Here is a 25,223-nt window from a genome sequence, read left to right as displayed (position 1 = left end):
GTTACTATGTTCGACGGTTGAACCGTTGGTTAACGCAACGTTACGAAGTTGTATTCAACTTCCTTGAACTTCCTTGGTTTTTTAACCGGACTTTCACCAACTAATTTATTTTCAAATTACATCGCCTTTTTTTAATTCAACAACATGCCTTCGAGGACAGGTTCACACAGGCCGGCTGGCATCGGCAAGAGTCTATCGGAGCGGGGACTGCTCCTGCTGATAGTTTTGGTGCTACTGGAGGGCTCCGTGCTTCCACTCGGAGCTGCCAGCTCTCCGGATATCAGCCACAAGGAAGATTTGGACAAGCACAAAGTGCCGGAGGAAAATTACACTAAAAAGGCATTCCCTGTGCTCGACCTCGATTACCATCACGTACATACCCCCTTTGAAGTCTCATTATGGGTGCTTCTGGCGTCGTTAATGAAATTAGGTGAGTATCATGTGAATGTCACGCATGTTATGTGGTCCGAAACCCGGCATTTCAGGCTCTCCAGGAAATGCTGGGTAGGTTATATGGTTGGCTACAGGTGTAGTCATTGCAGGTGTAGACAGAGCTCAGATAACTCCAGCAGAAATAGCATAGATCAATCAACTGATCTAGTCTTATAGGGATCACTTTACAGTTACAGGATAATCTATGCCCACCAGGTCACCCTGTAGTCTGTATTCTGCACACCAATTAAATATGCCACTATACTTGCTGACACAACAAGTTGGACCAGAATAGCTCAATTTAGTTTGACTCGGAGGGAGAATCTATATTGCTGGTCATGCAGATTACTCATCAGATCTGTCAGCCTCATGTGGAGAGGTCCCAGTCTTTTGCTAGTGCTGTCCTTACTCCTTGATACAGTGATGACTAAGCAATTTGGAGCAGCAGTCTGGATGTTGAGCGGCAATTATTTGGCAAGTGTTCAACGCATTGAGACATTGTCATGCAATTTGAGTTGAACCACTTCATGATTGTTCCCAACTGTGTCCAGCTCCTCACTTTCCTCTGTTGCTTTAGTGTCTGCTGTGTCCTCACCCTTTGTTGCTCTTCCTTTCTTTCTCTGCACTGCCCTGGTTTCTCCCATCTATCATCAAGGCCTCCTCGCGTTCTGCTTTCCACAAAACGCTGCATTGTCCCCCGCTATCCTTTTTCCGACAGCGAGCAGCTTGTCAGTTGCTTGTGACATCAGGGGCCTGACTGAGCACCAGCCTGTATCCAGGGAGCGTTCTGTCTCATTGTCTGGGCGAGAAGCCCAGGGTCTCCGGGGAGAGGACAGGCAGAGAGGGGCCACCTGGCTCCAGTTGCTTTCTATTAGGACGCAGCTCAAGGTTATGGAGTGACAATGAGGCTAGGGAGAGAGTGAGTGAATCAGAAATCCTTTATTAGTCCCACAACAGGGACATTTACCAAGGAAATGAATGATGGAAGCAAAAGGATGAGTGTGTGTGCTGACAGTAGCAGACATTGGTGACCTTAAGATTCTGATTATCCCAGGATGGCTGAAAATGGGCTGTGGGTAATTCGATGTGGCTGCTACACTGCACAGCCTCGGCACAGCGTCTGATTTACGTTCATGGACCTCATATCTTACAAGCCTAAAAGCACAGCCACAGTCCATTTATTTCTTAAGCAACCCTGTCAGTGTGCATGAGGCCTTTCTGTCCTTATTTTTCACGCGAATACTTTTCTTGAATTGATTATACCCAATGTGCAAAAGCTTTTCATATAAATCAAAACTGTAAATTCACTGAGATGATGGCCAAATAGTGTTAAAGGAAGTGGTATAGTCCTTTTTATATTCAGTCCTTTATTTGATTTGCTCCTGTAATTATGCTACAGGTCATTATCACACATAAATAACAATTGTTGTCTTTATCAATGTGTGACTTAATAGCTATAATTGTCACTGCTATATAGTCCTTATAAAGTTATCCACCGTGTTTGAAAGATCCGTTCATTGATAATCTGAAACAATTAATGCTGGCATGCTGTTATCCAAATGACCGTGTTCCAATTTCATCTTGTGAATGTAATGTGTAACGGGACACTCATAAAAAAAGTTTCACCTGCAGTAGAATGAGTACACTGTAGTCTGGTGTAATGCTTATCATAGTTTTATATCCTCATCTAACAGACACCGACTTTCATGTTGACCTTTCGGTTTGGTCATATCTGATTATATTCACTAGTAATACATGAGTGGGCAGTAGGACACACCTTTTGTTGTAATTGTCTTGGTGGCTTTGAAGCTGCCTGATTGCAGTGTTCCCCTCCTTCCAGCAAAGCTTTGTAACATGTCTTACAAGTCCAGTTAGTCTCACGTTCCATTTATAATTCAAAACGGGCCAAACAATTTGGAAAGAAGGGTTTGTGTTACAGCAGTACATACAGAGTTGCTGTTATTTGAGTGTAGTTTTTGTTTGTAGCTGGAGTATGAACTGCAACCTGAACCTTTATACCTATGAGGAGTAAAGAAAAGGGAGTGAGCATTAGTTAAACAGAGTCAAAGTGAAATGAAACATTTAATTTGGCTAATTTGTCATGCTACGGTATGGATCTGTTCAACAAGAATAAAAAATATGACAAGCATGTTTTCGCAATGCAAATTAAGAATTGAACTGGTTGTTATCAACGCAAGCTTTTTAACACACTTGCAGTATTTGTAATTACAGGTAGGTAAAGCACAATTACTGTGTATCATATACTATATGAAAGCTATTCAAGCACATACAGTAAGTAGAAGTACAGATATTTCTAGAACAATCAGGTTAGAGTGATCATCCAACCGTGTTAAATATTGCTGTAACCTGGTTTTACCCACATACAGTGAAAACCCACTGTCAGATTGACTCTGTGATCTTACATTTAGTTTCACAGTGTGCTGTTGAATTTGATTAACCCGTAGTCATGCAATTGCAGTTGTTTAGCTCGTTTGTTTGCTAAGTAAATGGTTCACTAAGAGACGCGCACATTCCTCAAAGGATTGCGTTATCTACAGTAAACAAGTGATGAGGGGAGACATTATCAGTGTCACTGGGTTGACCATTATAGCCCCTGTATAATCATTCTTCAACAGTGTGTGTCGATCCTATTATCGTCTGCTACAGTTACTTTATTTAAAAACATTTAAATCACAAATTTAGATTTATAGCAGTGTGCCATAATCAACCATATATTGACTTATTGTGACTTTGCAGTATAAGACATGTGACTCTCTATGAGTATGTTTAAGTAATACAAAAAACAGATTTGTGGAGTCCAAAGATACAGGATTGTTCAAACCCATTAAGAGATACGGGCCATAATATTGTCCTTATCGATAACACCTGTGTGGGAAAGATTCCAGGTGCCTCAAACCGCACCCTTGGCAAAGCTTGAGTGAATGTGTCACAAGCTGTACACATCTTATCTTCAATGGGTTATTTAGGTTGTGGCTTAGCACAGACGTTTTCTCAAAGAATGAAATGTACATGCCAAGAAATCCTTGCCTCCCATTAACAAGATGTTTCCATATATACTCAGTAGTGTAAAAGGCCCTTTTTAATGCAGAAATGAATATTGATTGGTTTGATGGTTCTCCATTCTGTGCATGCGTAACATGGTCGCAAGCTGTAATCATCATTTTAGGTGTCATAGGCGAAGGGCAGTCTAGCAATTAGTGGTTGCAACTGACACCGTTTTCTGTTTAATGGGTAGATCAGTGGCTTGGACTCTGTCACAGACCATCATAAAAATAATACTGTGTCATCTAAAATATTGTTGTTGTCTCCAAGAAACAAGACTATTTCTTAGGAGTCACAAGAGAGGACCTTATAAAAGTGGATCTACTATTAGTATCTACAGTTTTCGTACTAATGTTAACTTGATCTTTTGATCCCTTCGCAAGCCAAAAGCGTTCTCTCTGTTTGCTTTCTTTCCAGTGTAGTGTTGCTTCAGCTCGAAGCAGACATTTTATACGTTCACCGAATTGTAGGGAGACGTGCTTGTGAAGTATAGTATAAACATTTCTATTGCTTAGAACTGTAAACATGTGAGGAGTCAACGGTTTGAGCCAGTAGTATTTTGGTGCAGATATGGTGTCAAGGATCATACTGAAATATACCAGCAGCGGGCTATTATTAATAATTTAGACCAACTCTGGTCTTGCACAAGCAACTCGAGGAGCACAATGATCTGCATCAAATAATCAAACAATGACTCACAAAAGCTTGTTTTGTTTTTTTAAAACGGCACTGTTGGGAACAAAGCCTCCAGCGCTCTGAAATAAATGTGTTTGTTTGACCTTTCTGTAAACATCCGTATGTGATGGCGGTGGAAAGCCAGCCGGTATAACATCTGAAAAAGAATCAAATGTATGTATCCTCGATCACCTTGTTTAACAAAGTGACTGTTTAAATGTTTTCTCTCTTTTGTCCTTGCTTGGTCCAGCAAAACTGGTTGCCAGCAGTGGACAATTAGTCACCTGGCAACAGGACACAGTTCCTGGCTTTGGAAATTAAACGTGTGTAGCAAGTACCAGGCTGTGCTGACACTAGGTACACATGCAGAAGTGAAAGAGCCGTTACCCTTTGCTGGTTTTAAATAACCTTGCAGCATAAAGACTCAGGAGGGAGTAGAGTATTGACAAGCTGCCACAATGAACCGCTTGATCTTAAAATTCAAGAATCTGCTGGCATTAAATTCCTTACACATATTGTCGTACGTTTTAGTTTTTTTTACATTGAGTGCATGTCCCGTCTTATCTCCTTCAAACATTAGTCTTGACAGCGCTGACGTTTTGTGCCATGAGTTGTTCTTTGAAGTTCAATTCTCTCCTTTTCACTTATCGTATCTCCTTTGGGTTGTCTCTTGATGAGCAACAGAAGGCCGTAGTTGGAGTCGTGCTTCAGAGATTTAAGAATGTGTTAACTGTCACCACTTAGCCTATTCAGGTTTCCTCCGCCTTTTGTCCTTGCCCCTTGATGTGTTGAGAGTTTCTACATTTAGATGGGTCAGTTTTGATGCTGAAATGGCTTTTTGTCTAATTTCCGTCCTGGTTGCCCAGCATGCACTGTCTTCACTTGTCTCTCCTGGTCAACCATGAATGATGATGGATCATTTAAAGTGTCGTTTCTGAATCCAGTGTTGAGTGTTCCCCTGCTTGAGGCTCCAGCTGTAATATGTTTAGTCCATCAAGTCTTGACACTTTTACCTCCTTTCCTCGTTGACTGCACGGCCCATCTTTTTTATTGAAGGTTTTGAAGTGTAAATGGCTTTCTTTGCAGAGCTCGGTCATTCGAACAGTTTAGGTATTTTCTATCCTTGAGAATTGAAAAGACATTCCTGTGAGCTGCTGAGTAGTATTCAGCAGCTTCTGCTGGGGTGAGCCTGAGACTAAACGATGTGGTATTCTCAAGAATGTAAGAACTCAGGCTGTGAAAGATTCATCTTATATTGAAATAGGAGAATTGTGAAGCATTACTATGATATGGAAATGTGACAAGTGATATATCGAATATAAAATTAGCCAAGGTTCCCTTGACAGGAAAACCCCGACAGTGCGTGTTGATACTAAAGTTTGCCTATCACAATCTTTATATGCCTTTCATTTTTAACTGTTATTCAACTTTAAATGCCAGTTCACTGTGGCCTTTTATTTATGGATCATGATTCATGGAGGGAAGGCACCGAGCCAATAATACCCTGGCTCAGCTTCATTACCTAACGTGACTCGGGAGAACACAAGGGATCATGGGACTCCTCCTCTAATAATACCCCCACTTGGTTTTCCATGCAACCTTCTGGATTAAGTTATACTTGTTTCTTATTATTAAGGCTCTGATGTATGGGTAGTTCTACTATGAGTACCAGAAGTTCTCCCTCTGGCTCCTCAGTAGCTAACTCAGTGGTTCCCAAACCTTTTCAGCAGGGCCCACCTTTTGTGGATAATAATATTTCCCCCCTGGGAGCCTTCCCCCCCCCCCCCCCCCCCTTTGGGAACCACTGAGCTAACTGCAGATGAAGTTTGTTAAACTCGGCCACTCCCAGATGTAAATGTTTGGGCGTATGGATCCGTGTCAAGTTTATTTGAATGCGTTACATTCTCTGTAACTTTCCATTCACAAGTTGTAGGCTATAATAACTCAATCAATAGGATTACAACGCACCATCAGTTCTTCTTAGACTATATTGCTCAGTAGTGGCCCTCACTTTTAGTCCGCTGTTTACAGAGGATATCAATTTCCCCTGTGTATAGCAGTGCAATCATACAGCCTGATAATATACACATGCAATTTGTTTGCTCTGAAATATAGAGCACAAGGCCCCTCAAAGTCTGACCTGTAGAAGTACATGCTCTTTGTTTGCAGATTGTTTCTTTGGAGCCCATGACCCCTTGTCGTATGCATTACTGTAAACGTGCAGCGGGCTGAACAGGCCTGTCTTCATTAAAGAGAAGGCTAAATGCATTAGGTAGCATACCTTATGTATGAAGTGTTGCTAAATTCAAATTGTTAACAGGGGAATCGTGGTGCCCCCCCCCACACTGAACTGAGATCTCTGTCTCAAACACTGAGACGCAGCTTCTTAATGATGTAACAGTGTCTATAGGGGGTTGACATGATGTGAACATTAGTGGGCTAATTTATGGTGCTAATTTAGCTTTGATTTTGAAGCCTCCTGTAAGCACATTGATGCTTTTCTTCCGAACAGACACTGTGCTTTGGATAGTCTCAGAACTAACGATGGAATTTACATCCTGCTTGTCCCGTCAGCCTTCAGAGTGACTCACAAAAGGTTTCTGTTTACTGTGTTTGAAGCAGCTATCACATAATATCTTTGTTAACCCACCTGGCTGCCAAGCCTCTGTAGAGTTGTGGGTGGTGCATGTTTTCTAATAAAGTGCATTGAAAAGGAAAGAGCTCTCAGTCTCTGACATCTCAATGTGGGGAAATGAGGTCTCCTCAGACAATTTAAGATAAATACTCCCTCACTATCTTTTCTCAAAGCTCCAGAGCTCCAGCTGCATGCAGCTGCGTAATCCACAGACACGCACTTGTTGAGATTGTGCGCTGAAACAGTAATAGCGTTGTCCAAGTATGAAGCCCCCTCCCCCTACCTCAAATGTCTTGTATTCCCACAGAGAACTTTGAATGCTAAACTTTCACATGCTATAAAGACAAAGCCCTGCATCGTTGAAATGATCAAATGAAAGTTAACTATAATTGCAGCTCGTATGTCTTAATTATAAATGATCTGTTTACTTTCAGTGGTAATTCTTGTTTACTGGCAGCATGTGTGCAAGGCCTGGTCATGACATAAGCAATTATGCAATGTGCTAATTCGCAAGTATTAATTAGCTGGGCACCACCCTCGTTGTGCAAACTGGAGGAGGCCTGTGCTTTTCACCTGCCTGCCCCTCCCACTTAGCTCAGGAGGGAGCACACCCTGCGTGTACTGTGCCATATGGTGCTGCTGTCACTGCACCGTCCACTGTTGTCCTGAGGAGAACTTTGTAGTTGTGCTGCTTATTGATCTCTTAACATTGTTCATCTATTTGAATTTCAAATCTTAGGCGCGGGTGGACCACTTATTTCCATGTAACAGCTGTAGTTTAGGGCGGATATGAAGAAAAACCTGTTGGGATGTTTCAAATTAACATGTCAATCCCTCTGTTTCTGTCGCTAATATAAACTCACAAGGGCATTCAATCGGGTTGGAGCACAATGCAAAGCAGGTGCCATTTCTCACATGTGAGCTTCTACCACTATGAAATGGCATCAGTGTTTTTGAAGTGGCATAATTATTTGCAGTCCTGACAGAATATGTTTTGTATCTATTTAAAAATAGGCAATTTATTCTCACTCATGTATATAAGCTTGTTTAGCCTGCACGTGAGCATGTATTCTAATTTGGTTTACATTTCTCTACGTGTTTGTGTGTTCTTGTTAATGCAGCATGTCGTCAGCTGTTACAGTGCCAGCTGGAAAACGACCGTGTACTGTAAATAAAGCCGGGGAAACACTTCTCACTATGTGATGAACGCCGCTCTCTCTTTTGAAGTCTTCATCTTCTCTTGTTGAGTATAAATGCACAGGCAGACGTGTCCCGTCACCTCATGTAGCCCTCTCTGTCTTTATAGTTTCATGTGAAACTTCCCAGCAGCTTAGGCGTGGATGGTATTTGTGGTCCCAACTGAACTTGTCAGTAAACAAGACGGCCTTTTATAATCGAGCAGCTTTCGTCATTTGTCAGGCAGCAAGTTTTACTGCTTGTAAAGCCTAACATTAACAGTTTGTCAGGACTCCCTGCAGAGCTGCTTGTGCTGTGACATGTGAGCCATGCAGCCCCATGTAATGTAATGTAATATAAGAGAATTGGAAAAGGCTGTTTCAAATACGTGACACTCCTCCAAAATTGGATTACTACGTAAACTAGAGGACAAATGGAAGTTTTAAGGTCTCATCTCCTGAATGTGGGATCGAGGCTGCCTTGACCTGCTGAACATGTCGTGTCCGATCTGTCTACGATACATTTCTTTGCATAATATTTCCATTTTTTCCTTCAAGAATTCACAAGGCTATTTTATTAGCTATGTGTCGCAGCAGTATCTACACAGCATACAGTACACTTCTCATGTTCTTTCTCCAACCTACAACACTTTTGTTGTGCATGCTGAGAATTTCAGTTCTTTAAAAGTGTTCTGTGGTAGGCAGGCATGCTCTGACATGTCTGAACAGCCTACACAAAAGTGTTTCCCTCTGCGTTTCTTACAAATATTAATGGTGCAGAATACAGATTTTCTACTGAATTTAAATTGATTTGTACAAACAAGTTTTTTTTTTTTTGTTTTTTTTCCTTGAGAGCTCTGTAGAAGTTGTAACCAGGGTGTGGTATGTCACAGCTCTTCTAATGTTTGTGCCAAGGTTTCAGTGTTCTGATGAGTTTCAGCAATTTTGCTTTTGCTTTAGTTAGAAAACCAATGGGTACAATTACAGTTAATCTCTTATGTCACTCATCTTTCAGGCAGACACGCACGCACTCACTTACAAATACCATTGAGTCCTAAAACAAGGAACCCGGTTCTTGATTTCCAGATAAATCACTCCCTCATTCTTTGTCTCCCTCCATGCCAATACATCTCATCCTTTTTGTTTCATCCATTTCCTCAGGGTTCCACCTGATTCCTCGTCTGTCCGGTATTGTGCCAGAGAGCTGCCTGTTGATTACCGTGGGCCTGCTGGTGGGGGGGCTCATCAAACTAGCTGGAGAAAAAGTCCCCCCAGTGCTGGACTCCAAATTGTTCTTCCTCTGCCTGCTGCCGCCCATCATCCTCGATGCTGGCTACTTCCTGCCCATCCGTCCCTTCATGGAGAACCTGGGCACGATCCTGATGTTTGCCGTCGTGGGGACCTTGTGGAACGCCTTCTTCGTCGGGGGTCTGCTGTACGCTGTGTGTCAGATCCAGCCGGCCAATCCATCTATCCTCCACAATATAGAGCTCCTGCCCTGTCTGCTGTTCGGCTCCATCGTCTCCGCTGTGGATCCTGTTGCTGTGCTAGCTGTGTTTGAGGAGATCCACATCAATGAACTGTTGCACATCCTGGTGTTTGGGGAATCGCTGCTCAACGACGCTGTCACTGTGGTGAGTGACCAAAACAGGACATATGTGGCTGGTAGCAAACTTTCATGCTTTAATTTGTAATGAGAGAATGCATTTACTGTTTTAAATGCTCCTGGCTGGTAGACTAGAGGCCGATCTGTCAAGAATACATATGATATGCTGAGGTGTAAACCTTTGGTTGTAGCCCTGTAATCATTATTACAGCCCTGATTGGGCTAAATGTGAGATAAACGACAACATTGTCTCCCTAGGAATCATCATCAAGGCATTTGTTAACCTCTTCACTTAGAAGGCTTTGGTGTTTAGCTCAGTCTGTTAAGCACTAAACTCAGTCACCGTGTGTTATCATCCGATCAGGTTGTGTATTAAATTGAATAAAAAGATGTGAATTTTGTTCTTATAACCTTAGACTTAAAATGTTAACGCACAGCTAGTGATCCGCTGAAGAGTCTGTCACCACACAATAGTCCTCAGCTCACCGCACACCAGCTGGCCTGTTCCCAAACAGAACCACCTGCAGTCTAAAGTTACTGACGAGGCTAGCATCATAGTTGACATCAACTATCACTTGTCTCAGTGAATACAGTGCTAAATATTCGTTCACCAAGGGCCTCTGTCTCCAGGTCAGAAGTTCAGCTACAAGTCTGGCTTCTTTGCACACTTAAACGAGCTGGATGGCTGGCAGAGGCAGTTTTGAGTATCGGCTCTAGTGAGCGCTAGAGCTCTTCAGCCTCGCAGAGCTTGGCAGCCGATCGGCATGATTAGCTGCCTGGCATTAAAGTATGTCTGCCTGCCATATATCCCCGTAGTGAGATACTTAGCAAATACTTGGTACATCACTTTTATATATCCATCCTATCCATTTGGTAAAAGCAATATTTTGCCTAGCAGAAAATGTATGTTCTCTTTACACATTTAAAAAGCATGATCAGTACGTAAAACTCTTTTATATTTGATGGCTAAATGGAGCATTAAAAATAACTAATCTATCATCGTTTACCTTTTGTTTGTGTATTTGGAGTCTGCTCTCACATTTACCCCGTTTGTGTAAAGGCCAAATCTTTTTTTAAAACACTTCCATCACATCTTTATTCTTTGGTCCTCTTTTAAATCCAGCCACATGGTGCAGGTGTCTGAAATGCAGTAGTGTTTTTTTTTATCATTCTGTCAACACCCTGTTGCTTTATTTCTAATATTATCTATTCATACTCATCCTCTCCTAGGTGTTATACCACCTGTTTGAGGAGTATTCAGGTGCTGGCACAGTGTCTGTGCTGGACTGTGTCCTGGGAGTCATCTCCTTCCTGGTGGTTTCAATAGGTGGCGTTCTAGTGGGAGCTTTCTATGGGATCCTGACCGCCTTCACCTCACGCTTCACCTCCCACACGCGTGTCATAGAGCCACTTTTTGTCTTTGTGTACAGCTACATGGCCTACCTGTCAGCTGAGATGTTCCACCTCTCTGGTATCATGGCGTAAGTTGCTTGTATAGATATACTTCAAAAGGGATTTCACTTTTTCAGAATGTACTGTATATATTAAATGACACCACTTGATCTCTGCCATAGTAATGTTTGTCCTTGTGATGTGTAGCAAGTAAGGTTAATCATTTTATGTTTTGACCAATTTCCACCAAAAACAACCTGAATTAGTTTTTCTGAGGAACAGATACGTTTAAGAGTTTCACCTCGTGTAGCGTATGCATTCAGTAGACGTCTTTAAAGCCTGTCAGAACAGTGAGACCATGTGTTGTCAGCATGGTTAGTCCTAGAATCTCTAAAACGGGTAGTTTTGGTGCCTTCGTCTACCCTGTGAGCTACTTCACGCAGGTTCCGCATTTACAAATTGAATATATCTGAGTATCTGTGAAATACTCCAGCTGTTTCAGGGACATCCCTCTTGTATCACATGTTTTTTAGTATGAAGCTCTTCCCTCAGTGATGAGATATCAGGGTCTATATACAACCTTGCCACTGCGAGGAAAATCTATTTCAGTCATTTCCCTATAACGGTAACTCAGCTGTACATGGTGGCAGATTGCGGCCTGTATATCCAGTGGTATATTGAATTAATCTGATCCAACGTCACTTTAACCAAGCCTTGATTTATTGCCATCCCAACATTCCCTGAGACGCTGTTTCTCATCTGCTCCTCCAGTACGTTTCAATCCATTTTCTGTTTAAGGTGCTCGGAGTTATTGATGTTGCAGACAGGAGGCGAAGACAAACTGAGTCTCCCTTCTGAGGCCCGGCCCGAAGAATGTGTAGCTTCAAGGACAATCTTTTCCAAAGCCTGTGGCTGTTGTCTCACATCAAAAACTAGATTTATAGAGGTGTTTATAAAGAAGAAGCGAACCTGCTTACGGGTGTGAATTCCTTTCATCATTTCCCTAAAGCCTTGAAAACCAAACCAATATTGGCATGGAGAAGGAATACGGCGATGAGCAGCTGCTGCGGCTTATGGGACACGGATGGCATTCATTTTTGGCCTCTGCAGTTTTGACATCGAAACATTGCATGACAACAGAATGGAATAGAGAAGTGGTCACCAGACACGGAGTGAGACCTCTTTATTGGTGTCACATGTTTCCAAAGTCAGTTTGAAAGCAGTGAAGTTACTGTTGCTGATGTCTCAAGTAAAACTACCATTTCCTTTTTATTAAAGTTCCTTTTTCCTTTTAACATTTGTATATTAATCTTACCATTTGAATCATCAACATAGTTTCCTTTTTAATGACAAACATATTTAGTACAAATTAGAAAGCATGGAATGTATGTTTCTAAAAAGAAAAACAATGTATCTCCTCTGAACAAGTGTTTGCATCTTCTCCGTCCAGGTTAATAGCATGTGGAGCGGTGATGCGACCCTATGTGGAGGCCAACATATCCCACAAGTCCCACACCACCATCAAGTACTTCCTGAAAATGTGGAGCAGCGTCAGCGAGACTCTTATCTTCATCTTTCTCGGTGTGGCCACGGTGGACGGACCTCACGCCTGGGACTGGACCTTCGTCACCGTCACTGTCATTCTGTGTCTGGTGTCACGGGTCATAGGTCAGCTCTTCTGCACCGATTCTCACAACTTCCTCAAATAAATGTAGCGGTGTGTAGCAATACCGCATTCAGAGGAAACGGAAGTGGTTTTAAGTTTGTAATATTGGTTAATTCATCGGCTTTTATCGAAAGATCTTTACATGAAACGGCCACTTCAGATTTCAGCTTGGAGTGCGTTTTGATATGTCATTATCAAAAAGCGCGACAGAAATAAAGTTGTTATTTTCAAAGGAGATACATGTATCCCTTTACACTAAAAGATTCCAATGTGTGTGTGTAAAGAAAGAGCTTGCTCTCAAAGGGGGAAATGAAAGGAACACTGAGTAAATGTCGTCAGCATGTTTCATCACACGGCTGACAGTGTGTGAGAGGGAAGCGCCGCTAAGGATTTCCATGTTGACTTCAGGCTGCCACAAGTCCCGCTGTTGATGATTTGTCATACTAGAGTTAAAAGTGTTGCTGGACAGAGAGGCTGAAAGGGAAAGAATGATGAGGTGCCTTCAGTCGTGCAATACTGAGGAGCGAATTCACAAAGAACGGATTGTGGTCGTTGATGGCTCCACTAAGCCATAAGGTTTTTGCCGCTGAGTTCAATTTGCCCTTTTCTTGCGTCTGATTACAGTTATCCATGTGGCAAAGTACAAATGGATTTGAGGCCAATGCTTCAGCTGTGAGGGGTGAAAGTCAACCTGAGCCAGAAGCCCATCAAGCCACAATGGACCCCGACACGCAGGGTAGTTTCATACCTGGCTCGAGGCTCTTTTTTCAATAGACCAGGCTCGGGTCGGACTCGGGGCTCATTTAACTTCTCTCCTTTCATTATGACCACGCCGCAGAGCACACATGTGCGGATGGGTGTGATCATACATCATTAATGAGGAAAATATTAATTACATTCTCTTATTTCAAGAGTTTTTTTGAGACCGTTGAGTTATTTTTTGAGTTTATTAAATACCTGCAGCGATCCCAAAGTAGCTAAAACGATAAGTGCGTCTCCCCATTAAGAGAGGCGCATTTACGCACGAGGCATAGCTGCGTAACTTTATCGATTACTTACATCTCCTTTTTCTTTCGCATGTATTTTCAAAAATGACATGTAAGGGAGCTTTATTCATTCATGACACAACTTTCATTGCGTCCTGTGCCAATGCAGTACATGCATCCCAAAATATATGCGTTGGAATGGACTCCCCTGATGCGCTTCAGTCACCACCACCTCTCTGAAGACACTAATAATTGCATCACGACGCATGTGTGTTTTTTGGGAAAAAACAAATTTGCTTGATTGTCTTGTAAACTAGTTGTGATACTGAAAAGAATTGTTGTGTGAAAGATGGGGGGGGGGGGGGGGTTGTTGTTTTTTTGTCTAGAGATTTTATTTTATATATTCACAACTCACTTTTCACATTGAACAGGTGCTCTTTTATTAAATAACCTAAACGCTTATGTTATTTATCTAATGTATGTGCACGCTTCAGTGTGTACTGTCTACTTTCCATACACTCAAAGTCACAAACCCAACCTCACTTTCTCATTACAATGTCCTCCCCAGGTGTGATTGGTCTGACCTATGTGATCAACAAGTTCCGCATCGTCAAGCTGACGACCAAGGACCAATTCATTGTGGCCTACGGTGGCCTGCGAGGTGCCATCGCCTTCTCTCTTGGCTTCCTGCTGGACGAGAACCTCTTTCCCATGAGAAAGATGTTCCTTACGGCCATCATCACCGTCATCTTCTTCACTGTCTTTGTTCAGGTACGATTACCCAGTTTCGGTTGTCATGTTTTGGTTTAGACAAACTTTACAAGGAGAAAACATGCAGCTATGTCTTAGCCTTATTACCTCCGACAAGGAGGTTATTTTTTCAGTTCCGTTTGTTTGTTTGTTGCGATATTTCTGAAACTATGTGATGGAGTGTAGCATGGTTCAAGAAAGAACCCATTGCTTTCGTTAACATTGCGAGGTAGAGAATGTGTGCTGCATTCAAGTGGTGTCGGAATAATCGGGAAATTCGCACTACTCCAGGTAAGAGACAGGATTTTATTCACATGTTTTGTATGCTTCCCACTCATTTGCATCTGTCTTCATCATCTTGCATCTTGATTTGCCAAATAAAGCTCCTTTTTGGTGCAGTATATTTGCCAAGCAAGTCTAGTTTGAATTCACACTGACCGGTGCACTAACAAAACCAATCTGTCTCAGGACAAATGTTTTCTTTGCAACCATTCATTTAAATGTTCTTGATAATCTCATGCTGAGGATGGAACATCAAAGGAACGCTCATGTTTTTGCAGGAAGATGCTGATTGGCTGCTCTGCCTGGGAGAGAAAAAAATCAATTTTATGTCACATTAAGTGGTCGGGCTTTCTTAGTCTGTTCTTCTTTAAGTAAACGGCTCCAGCTGCTTTAGGAAAATGTCATTTCAGCTTCTACTTCGAAGTAGACAGGCAGGCAGACAGACAGACAGACATGCAGACAGACATGCAGACAGACATGCAGACAGACAGACATGCAGACAGACATGCAGACAGACAGACAGACAGACATGCAGACAGACATGCAGACAGACATGCAGACAGACAGACATGCAGACAGACAGACATGCAGACAGACAGACATGCAGACAGACAGACATGCAGACAGACAGACATGCAGACAGACAGACATGCAGACAGACATGCAGACAGACAGACGTGCAGACATACAGACAGACAGACAGACAGACATGCAGACAGACAGACATGCAGACAGACAGACATGCAGACAGACAGACATGCGGACAGACATGCAGACAGACAGACAGACGACAACATATGGTTTATATTGAGACCTGTTCCTCCTAAATCTTCTCACAGGGTAAACATCAACATAACCTACAAAAAACAAATATTACGGCAAGATAAAGACAAAAGATGATTCCATTCCAGACGTTATACCGGTATTATGTGTCGTCCACATTGCACCAGCACCATGAGCTGCACCAGCCCTGTCCTGTCAGGAAGATACTTGGATGTGAATTGGAGCCAGAGCTCTGCCAGAGCAGCTAAAAAAAAAACCCTAAAAAAAACAGCCATGTTCTCTCTCCTCAGGCGAGATCAGAAACATGTTTTATTCATGCTGCTGGATTCAGCAGTGGCAGTCTGAGGCAGAGACAGATGCAGACCAGTGGGGACAGGCAGAGGCCCCTTTCACCTGCAAGTTATTTAAAAGCATGACTGTGGGAGTGGGATTGAGTGTGTATGTGTATTTGGAAGAGAGTAAGTCTAGATGGTATGAAGAGAACATTTTGATAACTTGTTATATAGATAACGGAGGATATTTAATTTCTTGCGTTGGCTTACTCTGAATACACGATTACAGTATGACCAGGTAATATTTTGGATTTCTGAACTTGCTTGTAGGCCGGTCGCCTAGTGGAATTGTCTGCTTCGTTGTCATTGGTTGGTATGATTACGCAGAATTCACACATTTATGTCGTTCATACAAGTTATCTTTGGAATCGTGATAATCATGACATATTGAGTGGGTAAATTGAAATAAGCACAAGGTGGTAAACGTGTAGGTTCCTTTGGTTGCATGCATCCCTGGTAGCAGGACGGGGTTTTATTAAAGAGCAGGAATCTTCTGTCATCCACTTTATGCTTTTACAGTTAACCAGATGGCCGACTTAATCTCTTTATGAAGCAGAATGATACGCTTGAGCTTTTAGGTGCAGACAGGCAAGAGTGTACACAAACACACACACACACACACACACACACACACACACACACTACTGGTTATAATCCAACAGTAGCCAAACGTCACACTGATGTTTGATTATTATTCCTGGAGCCGTTCTGCTGTGGCAGTGTATTTCTTAACAGAAATAGATCATGTGATTATTACACTCGTGAAGCTACAGTGGAGTTTAGTATGAGAGACATTTTGAGCTATCCAAAATGAAAATTGAGAGAAACATTTTTGTTGGCAGATTAAAAGGGAATTTATTTACACTTTTCACGTGTCTTTGGAAAAACCTCAATTGCTGCTTTACACAGTACCAAACACACTTATTGGTGCGTGCACTTATTTCTTCATGATCACATTTCTCTGTGAGAGTATAATCCGAGTTAACCGTGTGCTAACAGCTCACTGGTGTGAAGATGACACTTTGCTTTACTGAAATGACATCATTCTCTCTTAACGAGCCAGAATATCAACGTTTTGGCAGTTCAGGATTTCTCTTAACATGAATTTGGTCTTGCAATAAACAACTCTTTGCCTTACTCTGAAAAAGCTTTTACCCACTGATACTTCAAAGACTGTCTGTCCAGGGAAACTTCTTTCTTCATTGTTGACAATGAAAAAGGATTTCACTGTGTTTATCTTACAGGACATGGATTAGTAGATTTATTAAAGATTCAGATCTTTAAAGGTGAAATGTGTAACTTCCCACACGTCGTCGTCGCCGCCCTCTTACAGTTAGGCGAGAGATTTACGGCAACAACAACAACAACAACAACAGCGTTGTTGTGAAAAGTGGTGACAAGACCTGCTGTGTTTGTTAATCTGCCGTTGCAAAATTTGGGAAATGTGCCAGCTATTGAAGCGTGACACTACTGAGCTCATGCTTGACTTCAATGAATGAAAACACAAGAATGGTTTCTCTGTTATGGTATTGTGAACCAGGACAGATGTGTCGGTATGGGGAGTGCCGGTTGAAATGTTTTTCCATTACTCTTTCCACAGATTACAAAACATTACAAATACCAGCTTTAGAGCGCTGTACTGAACATCCACATGCAATCTTCTTCTTCTTCTCTTGCATCCTGTAAAAGTTGGTGATAAGCGCCTATTTCTGTCTTTTGCTATCGTCAGGAGGTGAATAATGAATATTGTTTTTGTTCCTCTCATCCTTCTTGCAGGGCATGACCATCAAACCCCTGGTGGAGCTGCTGGCAGTGAAGAAGAAACAGGAGGCCAAGCGCACGATTAATGAGGAAATCCACACCCAGGTAAGACCTTTCCCCTGCAGCCATCATCGGCCGTCATGATCAGAAGCTGATGACCTTTTGATGGTTTACACATATTAATAACAGCCAGAGAGAGCCTTCTTTTGTGCAGTTGATAAATTAAGTGGTCTTTCACTGACCTACCTTGTTTGCCCACCGCAATGCATTCTCAATTTCTGTCTTGTTTTTTTATTTTTTCTATTTATCCCACAGACAGACAGGCAGAAACTCAAACAACCTAATTAGTTCTCACCACGGTGCAATTAGCTACGACCAGCTTGTACACAGAGAAACGCAGTAACATACAAATACACATGTGGAATAAAATCTATAAATAATGATTGTAAGAATTAAAAGTCAGATTGCAGAGGGGGGGTGAAGGATTCTGAAAGGTGGATAGTTAAAAGCAGGTAAAAGAGAACAATCTCTTAAAAACGGAAAGAAAGAAAGCAGAAACTGTTTGCTGCTCTCCAGATGTATTTGTTGGTTGCAGAAAGAATACTAATAATATTACTATTATATACCATTTCCTGCTCACAATTTCTTCTAATGGTGTTATACATTCCTTTCAGTTGTAGTTATGTAAAGTGTGACGTCTGCTTCCAGTGACAAGCCTCTGAGGCCCTTTAGGTCATGAAATGTTGATCGCTGCTTCCACCTGCTGGCTGTGTGGTGGTACTTCATCTCATATACTGCACTGTACAGTGTGACAGCATGGTGAATCCAAAGATTAGAAAACAACTGTTTTGTTTCCCCATTTCATAACGTTATAGCGTTAAATACAAGTCAAACACACCGTCTCTCTCACACACAGTTTGAGGTTCTCAAACACCTCCACGAGTGACCACCAAGCTCCACAATCACTGTGTGGTGTTGTAAAGCTTATAATACAGCTCAGATATGTGCACACACACACTCAGTTACTCTCTGAGGCTTTGCAGTAAGTCACCAGTGCTCAAGGCTAGAAGAGCAGAATGTCCTAATGGATTCTCCTCCACTGTACAACACCAGTGATTAAGAGCCAACAGAGCTGGCAGAGGACACGGTCCAAATGGGCTACAGCATAGCGTTGAATCCAAACAGAGTGCTGCCCAGGTGTCGAGTTTGGAGGCTGTGAATTTATTTATTCGTTCATTTTGGCAAGCGGCCAAGTGACATACCTGTCCCATCTGTCACAAAGATACGGCAGATCATTTCTTTAGTGATTTCACTTTGCTGTATTTGTAATTGAGTCACGATACATTGCCATTTAAGAAACGCTGCTCACAATGACGACGGTATCATGTTGGTAGGTGATATACTACGTAGAGCTGGAATGCTTAGTCGACTAATCAATGAGTTGATCAAAGAAATAACTATTTTGATAATCTATTAATAGTTAAAGTAATTTTTCATGCAAAAATGGCAGAAAATGCTTATTTTCTTCTTTTTTTTAAGCCTTTCAAATCTGGAGATTTCCAGCTTTTCTCTCTTTTTATATTATATTAAACTGAATATCTTGTTTATGGGCTGACAACCTGATCTTTAAAGACATCACTTAGGACTTTGAGGAACTGCGATGGGAGATTTTATAGACCGATATATAAACGATTAATCTAGAAACTAATGTGCGGGTTAATAGATACTGAAATGAGTTGTTAGTTGCAGCCCAAGTAACAATCATGTATGGATCTTGCTATTTGCTATTAATAGTAAAACACATCGTTAGACCACATCGTTAGACCACCCCTCACCCCCGCAGTGCTGGGCGGCCTTTACATAAATCCGTTTCTTCTGAAGAAAGCAGACGTAAACTCCGTGGCTCTGCTTAATGACGTGTTCCTATAGTAACGCCGCCTGTCAGACTGGCATCTGCAGGCTGAGTCAGAGCACCAGGGCGACCTGCGTCCGGCTGCGGTCCTAACAACAAATGCATTCGTACATTTCTCTGGTTCTCCGAGCAGGCGTGCTGCCACTGCTAATGAACACTGTCCGATCAGTCAACTGGCTGCTTCTGCTTTTCTCCCACGACTTCAATTTTAAAGCTCGTCACCTGCTGCAGTTGATAATGATGCCGGCTGGGAGGGTGTTATTACTGCAGGAGTGGCAACTGTGGTAAAGCACAGCTACAAGCTGCAGCTGAGTAACGTCTGTGGTGCCTGAGTGGACCTGTAATCACAGTTAATGACATTGTTGATCATAAATTATAGTTTATACACTGAGCAAAAATGTACATTTTGCCGCCAAGTACTGTCATGTCATGTAAAAAATATATATACTATAGCAGATATAGCATGTTTTATTAGATGTAGGTTAGTTCACAGACATGTGACAGTTTGTACCTTGCTAAATGTGGTTTACACTAAATTCAGAACCTCCACAGAGATTTCAGATTGAGAGTCTGATTCAGTCTTTATGTTGGTCTTTTTCTTCAGTCTCCTTTTTTAAAAGATTTTCTGCCTTTTTTCTTTTCTTCTTTTCATTCCCAGTTCCTCGACCATCTACTGACTGGAATCGAGGACATTTGTGGACACTATGGACACCACCACTGGAAGGACAAGTATGAATTATACATGTATCTGGAATTAAAGTTGTGTAGAATATGGACTGCATTATGTTCATTACTGATCAATCATTCAACTCAAACATGACATAAGCTCATCACAAGTTACCCAAGCCCAAATAAGAAAATAAAGTCATTATAAGTTGTAATAACAGCTTTTTACATTACATTATGCAATCAACATTTATTTCATAATGGCAGGTTAAAGCAAAATGCTCTTAATATGCGTTAGACGTGCCAAAGCTCTCAAGTCTCTCTCCGTCCTGCTCTTGCTCATACGGCTGCCGTAGTCACCTGTAACTCATTTCTTCCTCCCAGACTGAACCGCTTCAACAAGAAGTATGTGAAGAAGTGCCTGATTGCAGGCGAACGCTCCAGGGAGCCACAGCTCATCGCCTTCTACCACAAGATGGAGTTTAAACAGGCCATCGAGCTGGTGGAGAGCGGAGGGGGAATCAAGCTGCCATCTGCTGTGCCTTCCACAGTTTCCATGCAGTAAGTACGAGTGAACACTCAGAACTGTCCGAAACTCCTTAAACCTGCAACAACGGGCGGCGGAAGACGCAACAATGACACGTCATCCCCCCTTTTTAAGTTGATTTGGCAGAAATGTAAGCGAATAGTTATTCATTTATTGATTGTCTCTTTTTGCTCTGATTTTGGTCTCTACCAACTCCTGAGGGAAACGTCTGGCTCTCATGCTGCTAAATGCTCCACCAGTTCACCAGCTAGTCGCTAACTGTGACTGCCTGCTGTTTGGTGATCAGCAGGGAGTGTACAGAGAGTTATTATAGCTTTTTGAGTGTAAACAACGCTGTGAGACTGAACCAAAAAACAATACAAATGCAGGCCAGACGGCCGAACATGAGCTGAAACTTGATAAATACCTCCGATGGCAGCCGACGGGAGCTGCAGAATTGTGTGATAATTCTCTGTAAATTCATAGCTGCGAGCGACCCCCTTCCACAAGGTCATTTGACACATTGTCAAACTGCACCGTCATCATCACTTTGTCCGGTCGTACTGCACCCAGTGACGAGGAGTCTTCTGTTATCACTTCTCAGAATGCTTGTTGGCTGAAACCTTTTTAAAAAAAAAACACAAATACTGTGAAACTGCAGCTGCACGGGCCTCATTAATTTCACATTCGCAGTATCAAGTAGTCGGTGATAAATTGCTCAAATGAGCCTGGGTCAGTCTTAAACCCCAGCGTGTGAGTGCTCCAGTCTTTCTTTACTAAGTGTAAGTAAAAGCTGCAGATAGTTGGACACAGTGTTCATCATCTAGTTCAGCACAGTAGAAATTATATTTCATTTCTTCACTCTAAAACCAAGAACGATAACATCACTCTGCAGTGAACAAGCCACTTACACGAGCGGGTACTGACAGCCCACGCTGTTATTAACCTTCTGATCATTACATCCCAGGAGGAGATGATTGAAAGGAAGTGGGGTTTTCTCACAGCAAGATATCTCATGTGTTTCGACATGACAGACTTTTGATTTATGTCCGTGGCACACAGATTCACACACGTTCTCCTGCCTGTTTCTCAGGAACATCCAGCCCAAGAAGCCTCCAACTGCCAAGCCTGCAGAGAGAGTGCTGCCGCAGCTGCCTAAAGGACGAGAAGAGGAGATCAGGAAGATCCTCAGGAGTAACCTTCAGAGGACACGAATGAGGGTAACACTGACAGATTCTTGTATCGTATATTATTTTACTCGAATCAGCTAAAGATCTATTGTCTTGTATTCCCGGGAGCTCAGAGCAGATCACTGGTCATATTGATTTTCACTGATAAATGAAAGTTGGGACTATTGTATTGATTTTGAGTTGGAATTAAATCAGTAGCTCTACTCATACTTTAACTAACACTGACTTTGTCTTATTGTGTCCCTCCAGATAAGATACAAATAAAATAATAATAATAATAATAATAATAGTCAGTTATTAATGTCCAAAGCTGCCACAGGGAAACAATAAGGACCATCTCTTGGTGATGGTATGAACTGAGTGTGTTTTCTGTGTCTCTTCTCACACAGCTGCGCTCCTACAACAGACACACTCTGGTGGCTGATCCGTTCGAGGATGGTTTTGGGGACCTTCTCATGAAGAAGCAAAAGATGATCGAGCTGGAGAAGAAGGTATGATCATCAGCCTCAGTGAGGGCACACCGCCTCTTGAATCAGTGGGAATGTTATTGAACAGCACAGCACACATTCTGTTGATCAGTCCACAATAAAGAATACATTTTGTACTATCAGAGGCGTGGGCCACAGAGACTGTTTGGCAGTCGGGTGTTCAACAGAGAAAACTTTCTACTGCAGGAAGTAAAGAAACGCAGCAGACTCTGGAAGAGCAGCTCTTCTCATTTAATACTGCGCCACCAGCAGTTGCGTGATTCAGCCAAAACTTTGATTTCAGTTCTAATTACAGTCCACCTTCAGTCCCTTAAATTCATTTCCTCGACACAAACAGGAGCGGATTTATTCGAGTGGCCCGGACACAAACTTCAGTTTCATCAGCGTGTAATTACATAATGAAAACAGACTCTTGTTTTGGGTGAACTGAATGTGCTCGAAGCTTCTGGAGACTCGAGAGACGCGTCAGTGTAATGAAGTTTCTCTGAGATGTAGATTAATGATGAATCTCTGCACTGTTTTAGTTTGGCTGCTGTACGACAAACACATAAGCTGCGTGTGTATTTCCTGTGTGATGGTGAATGTTTACATTATATAACGTTTTGATAACATGCAGAAGCCTTAATCATAAACCATAAAGGAACAATATCCCTGTGTTTTCCCAGATACATGACATGAATAACTACCTGACGGTGCCTGCTGCTCCCCCTGACTCCCCGACCATGTGTAGAGCCAGGCTGGCCTCAGGTATACTCATCCATCTTAGCCGCAGCCAAGCGCAAAACACTCGATAGCTACAACCCACACACTGAACGGTACCACGTGAAGCAATGTCACTGACGGGACCCAGAAGGGATGACGCATTACATTCTGTTAGGCTCACAATGCAGCTTTTACAAAACAATAAACACTGTAGAACGCACCGCTCCCGTGCACAGCTGCAGATACAGATGGATGGAAATATGTTTGCATGTGACAGCCGGCATGTAAACCCGTGTGTGGTTTCATTTTAGGCAAAGATACAGATTTCAAACCCGCTCAGCAGCATAAAGGGAACACAATCTGTCCAGGTATGTCGCGAGTGTAGAGAAGATTTAATTATCAGTCGTGATAACCTAACAGCGATCCTAACATGCATGTGTCAAATGTGTCGCCTGTTAACCTTCATTTAACTCTTCATCACTAATGACAGGATCTCATGACATCACCAAACTCAGATGATTTGTTGTAGCCAAGAAACAAAGATGTTTACAGATTAGAGTCGAGCATGATGTACGTCTTCATAGTACGTTTTAAAAGTCCAGTGTGTAGGATCGAGGAGGATTTATTGGCAGGACATTATAATGTAATATAAGTGTTTGTACAGTGGGATGATCAGAGAGTTCACCGCTACATGCCACTAAGTCCTACACACTGAACGTTTAACTGAAAGGTGGAACTATTCCCAGCATGTGTTGCATTATATTATTATTATTATTATCGTTGTGATTTACTGCATTATTTTTGTCGTGTTGTGACATATTTGAAAAGCCCGCTGTTGTCCAGTTTGTGCAGTGATTGTACATGGTTAACCTTGTTGACTCTCCCCACCTTGTACATCGTATGTTCCTGACGGAGTGACGGAGTAATATTCGCTAAACGATGTTGTGTCCTCGTCCTGCCTGTAGACCCACAAGCCTACAGCATGAAGCCGACGTCAGACAGCGTGCCGACCATCCACGTAGACCTGGCCTCTCCTCAGTCTCCAGACTCTGTCAACGTGATGGATGAGTTCAAACGGGCCAGCAAGAAGCGGGACGAAGAGGACCAGGGCCTGATGATGAGGCCTTCGACAGGCCTCAGACATGCAGGTGAGGCAGATGGTGGCAAAGAACAGCAGAAGCTGACGAGGTGCCTGAGCGACCCCGGCCCCAGCGCCGACGAGGAGGAGGACGAACCCTTCCTGCCTTGATATGGCAGACTGGACATGGAGGGGTCGGGCTGCACCGGAGGAGAGAAGGCAGCTTCGATGCTCTCCTCTAAAATATCTCTTTTGGTTCAGAAACCAAACAAGCCAAAACTGCTAATGCTGTACGAAACCAGACACAAAAAGCAAAAGGAGATTGTCTGAGGAGAGAGAGAGAGAGAGAAAAAAGAGCCATTTGTTTCTTATTATCATTGCTCTTTTATTTTTTTAACACCGGATCAGAACCGCTGCTATCTGAGAGATGGTGGAGTTTATGGTTGATAGTCTGAGACATTCGGGAAAGAACTATGCATTACCAAAGGTTTGGACTGTTTTAGTGTCAGATGATGTCATTTTAGTTTTAGTGTCAGACTGTTTTTCTTTTTGAATGACAGGATCAGCTGTTGGTTTTTAAGGTTTGTTCACGGTCTGTAAAACTACCTTACTTTGCGAACATGCCGGGCCTAAATGTAATCGTCGAAGCAAACTGCTTCAATCCAGTTTTCTTTTTCAATCATGACACTTTCAGAGTGTCGCTAGTTTGAAATATTTGGCCTTATTTTTATGTCAAACCTCTTCACTCGGTGCATTTTTATCTTTTTGTTTCATTTTGTTTTTTTAAATTAATGTCAGGGGTGTTAACATCTGTTAGAAATCAGTTTGTTATCAGTGTGCGTAGTTGTGCTTCCACACACAGCTGTTGTCTTATGGCTGTGGAGGGAGACGCGTGGACACTAAGACTCCTTCGTGTTTTCTAAAGGAGTTTGGACCTACAAGCGTCGTGTTTGGGAAGACGGGGAGCATTTGTAGATGTTTTATGTTTTACCTCAATTGTAGAACACCCTTTAAAGCTCACTTAATTAGGGCTCAAGTAGTTATTGGTAGATGCAGCTCTTAATGTTGATGCGATAAATAAGTGGCCATCTAACGGTCACACTTCTCATACTTTAAACTTTAA

The 25,223-nt window shown here is 42.3% G+C and overlaps 2 protein-coding genes across 3 annotated transcripts in view; one reads left to right on the top strand and one right to left on the bottom strand.

The window, feature by feature from the left end:
• The window catches only part of fam110d (family with sequence similarity 110 member D), a 43,803-nt gene extending 43,392 nt beyond the window's left edge, over positions 1 to 411 (bottom strand). The window contains exon 1 of the mRNA XM_029451107.1: positions 381 to 411. The gene's annotated coding sequence lies outside the window, so the exon portion shown is untranslated. The remainder of the gene's footprint in view (positions 1 to 380) is intronic.
• slc9a1a (solute carrier family 9 member A1a) lies at positions 145 to 25,223 on the top strand. Of its 2 annotated transcripts, XM_029451103.1 has the most exons (13): positions 145 to 430; positions 9,142 to 9,614; positions 10,817 to 11,067; positions 12,429 to 12,646; positions 14,199 to 14,401; positions 17,554 to 17,643; positions 20,109 to 20,179; positions 20,501 to 20,677; positions 21,736 to 21,862; positions 22,222 to 22,323; positions 22,986 to 23,067; positions 23,334 to 23,390; positions 23,988 to 25,223. In XM_029451103.1, the coding sequence occupies exons 1-13, from the start codon at positions 145 to 147 to the stop codon at positions 24,269 to 24,271; spliced, it is 2,421 nt and encodes an 806-aa protein (XP_029306963.1). In that variant the 3' UTR covers positions 24,272 to 25,223. The 2 variants fall into 2 exon arrangements, with proteins under 2 accessions (XP_029306963.1, XP_029306964.1); XM_029451104.1 differs by lacking the exon at positions 23,334 to 23,390 and having other exon boundaries at positions 23,988 to 24,271.

Source organism: Cottoperca gobio, chromosome 16 (assembly GCF_900634415.1).
Source record: "Cottoperca gobio chromosome 16, fCotGob3.1, whole genome shotgun sequence".
NCBI classification, from domain to species: Eukaryota; Metazoa; Chordata; class Actinopteri; order Perciformes; family Bovichtidae; genus Cottoperca; species Cottoperca gobio.
Note: the sequence above shows the minus strand (reverse complement) of the source record. Positions and strands in the feature narration are given on the sequence as shown.

What these genes read in the sequence shown, in the direction of transcription:
- slc9a1a (XM_029451103.1), top strand. Translation starts at nt 145, where the DNA reads ATGCCTTCGAGGACAGGTTCACACAGGCCGGCTGGCATCGGCAAGAGT. An exon ending in CACCTCTCTGGTATCATGGC is followed by an intron (nt 11,068 to 12,428) that starts GTAAGTTGCTTG and finishes TTCTCCGTCCAG; the next exon opens with GTTAATAGCATGTGGAGCGG. An exon ending in TCTGGTGTCACGGGTCATAG is followed by an intron (nt 12,647 to 14,198) that starts GTCAGCTCTTCT and finishes TGTCCTCCCCAG; the next exon opens with GTGTGATTGGTCTGACCTAT.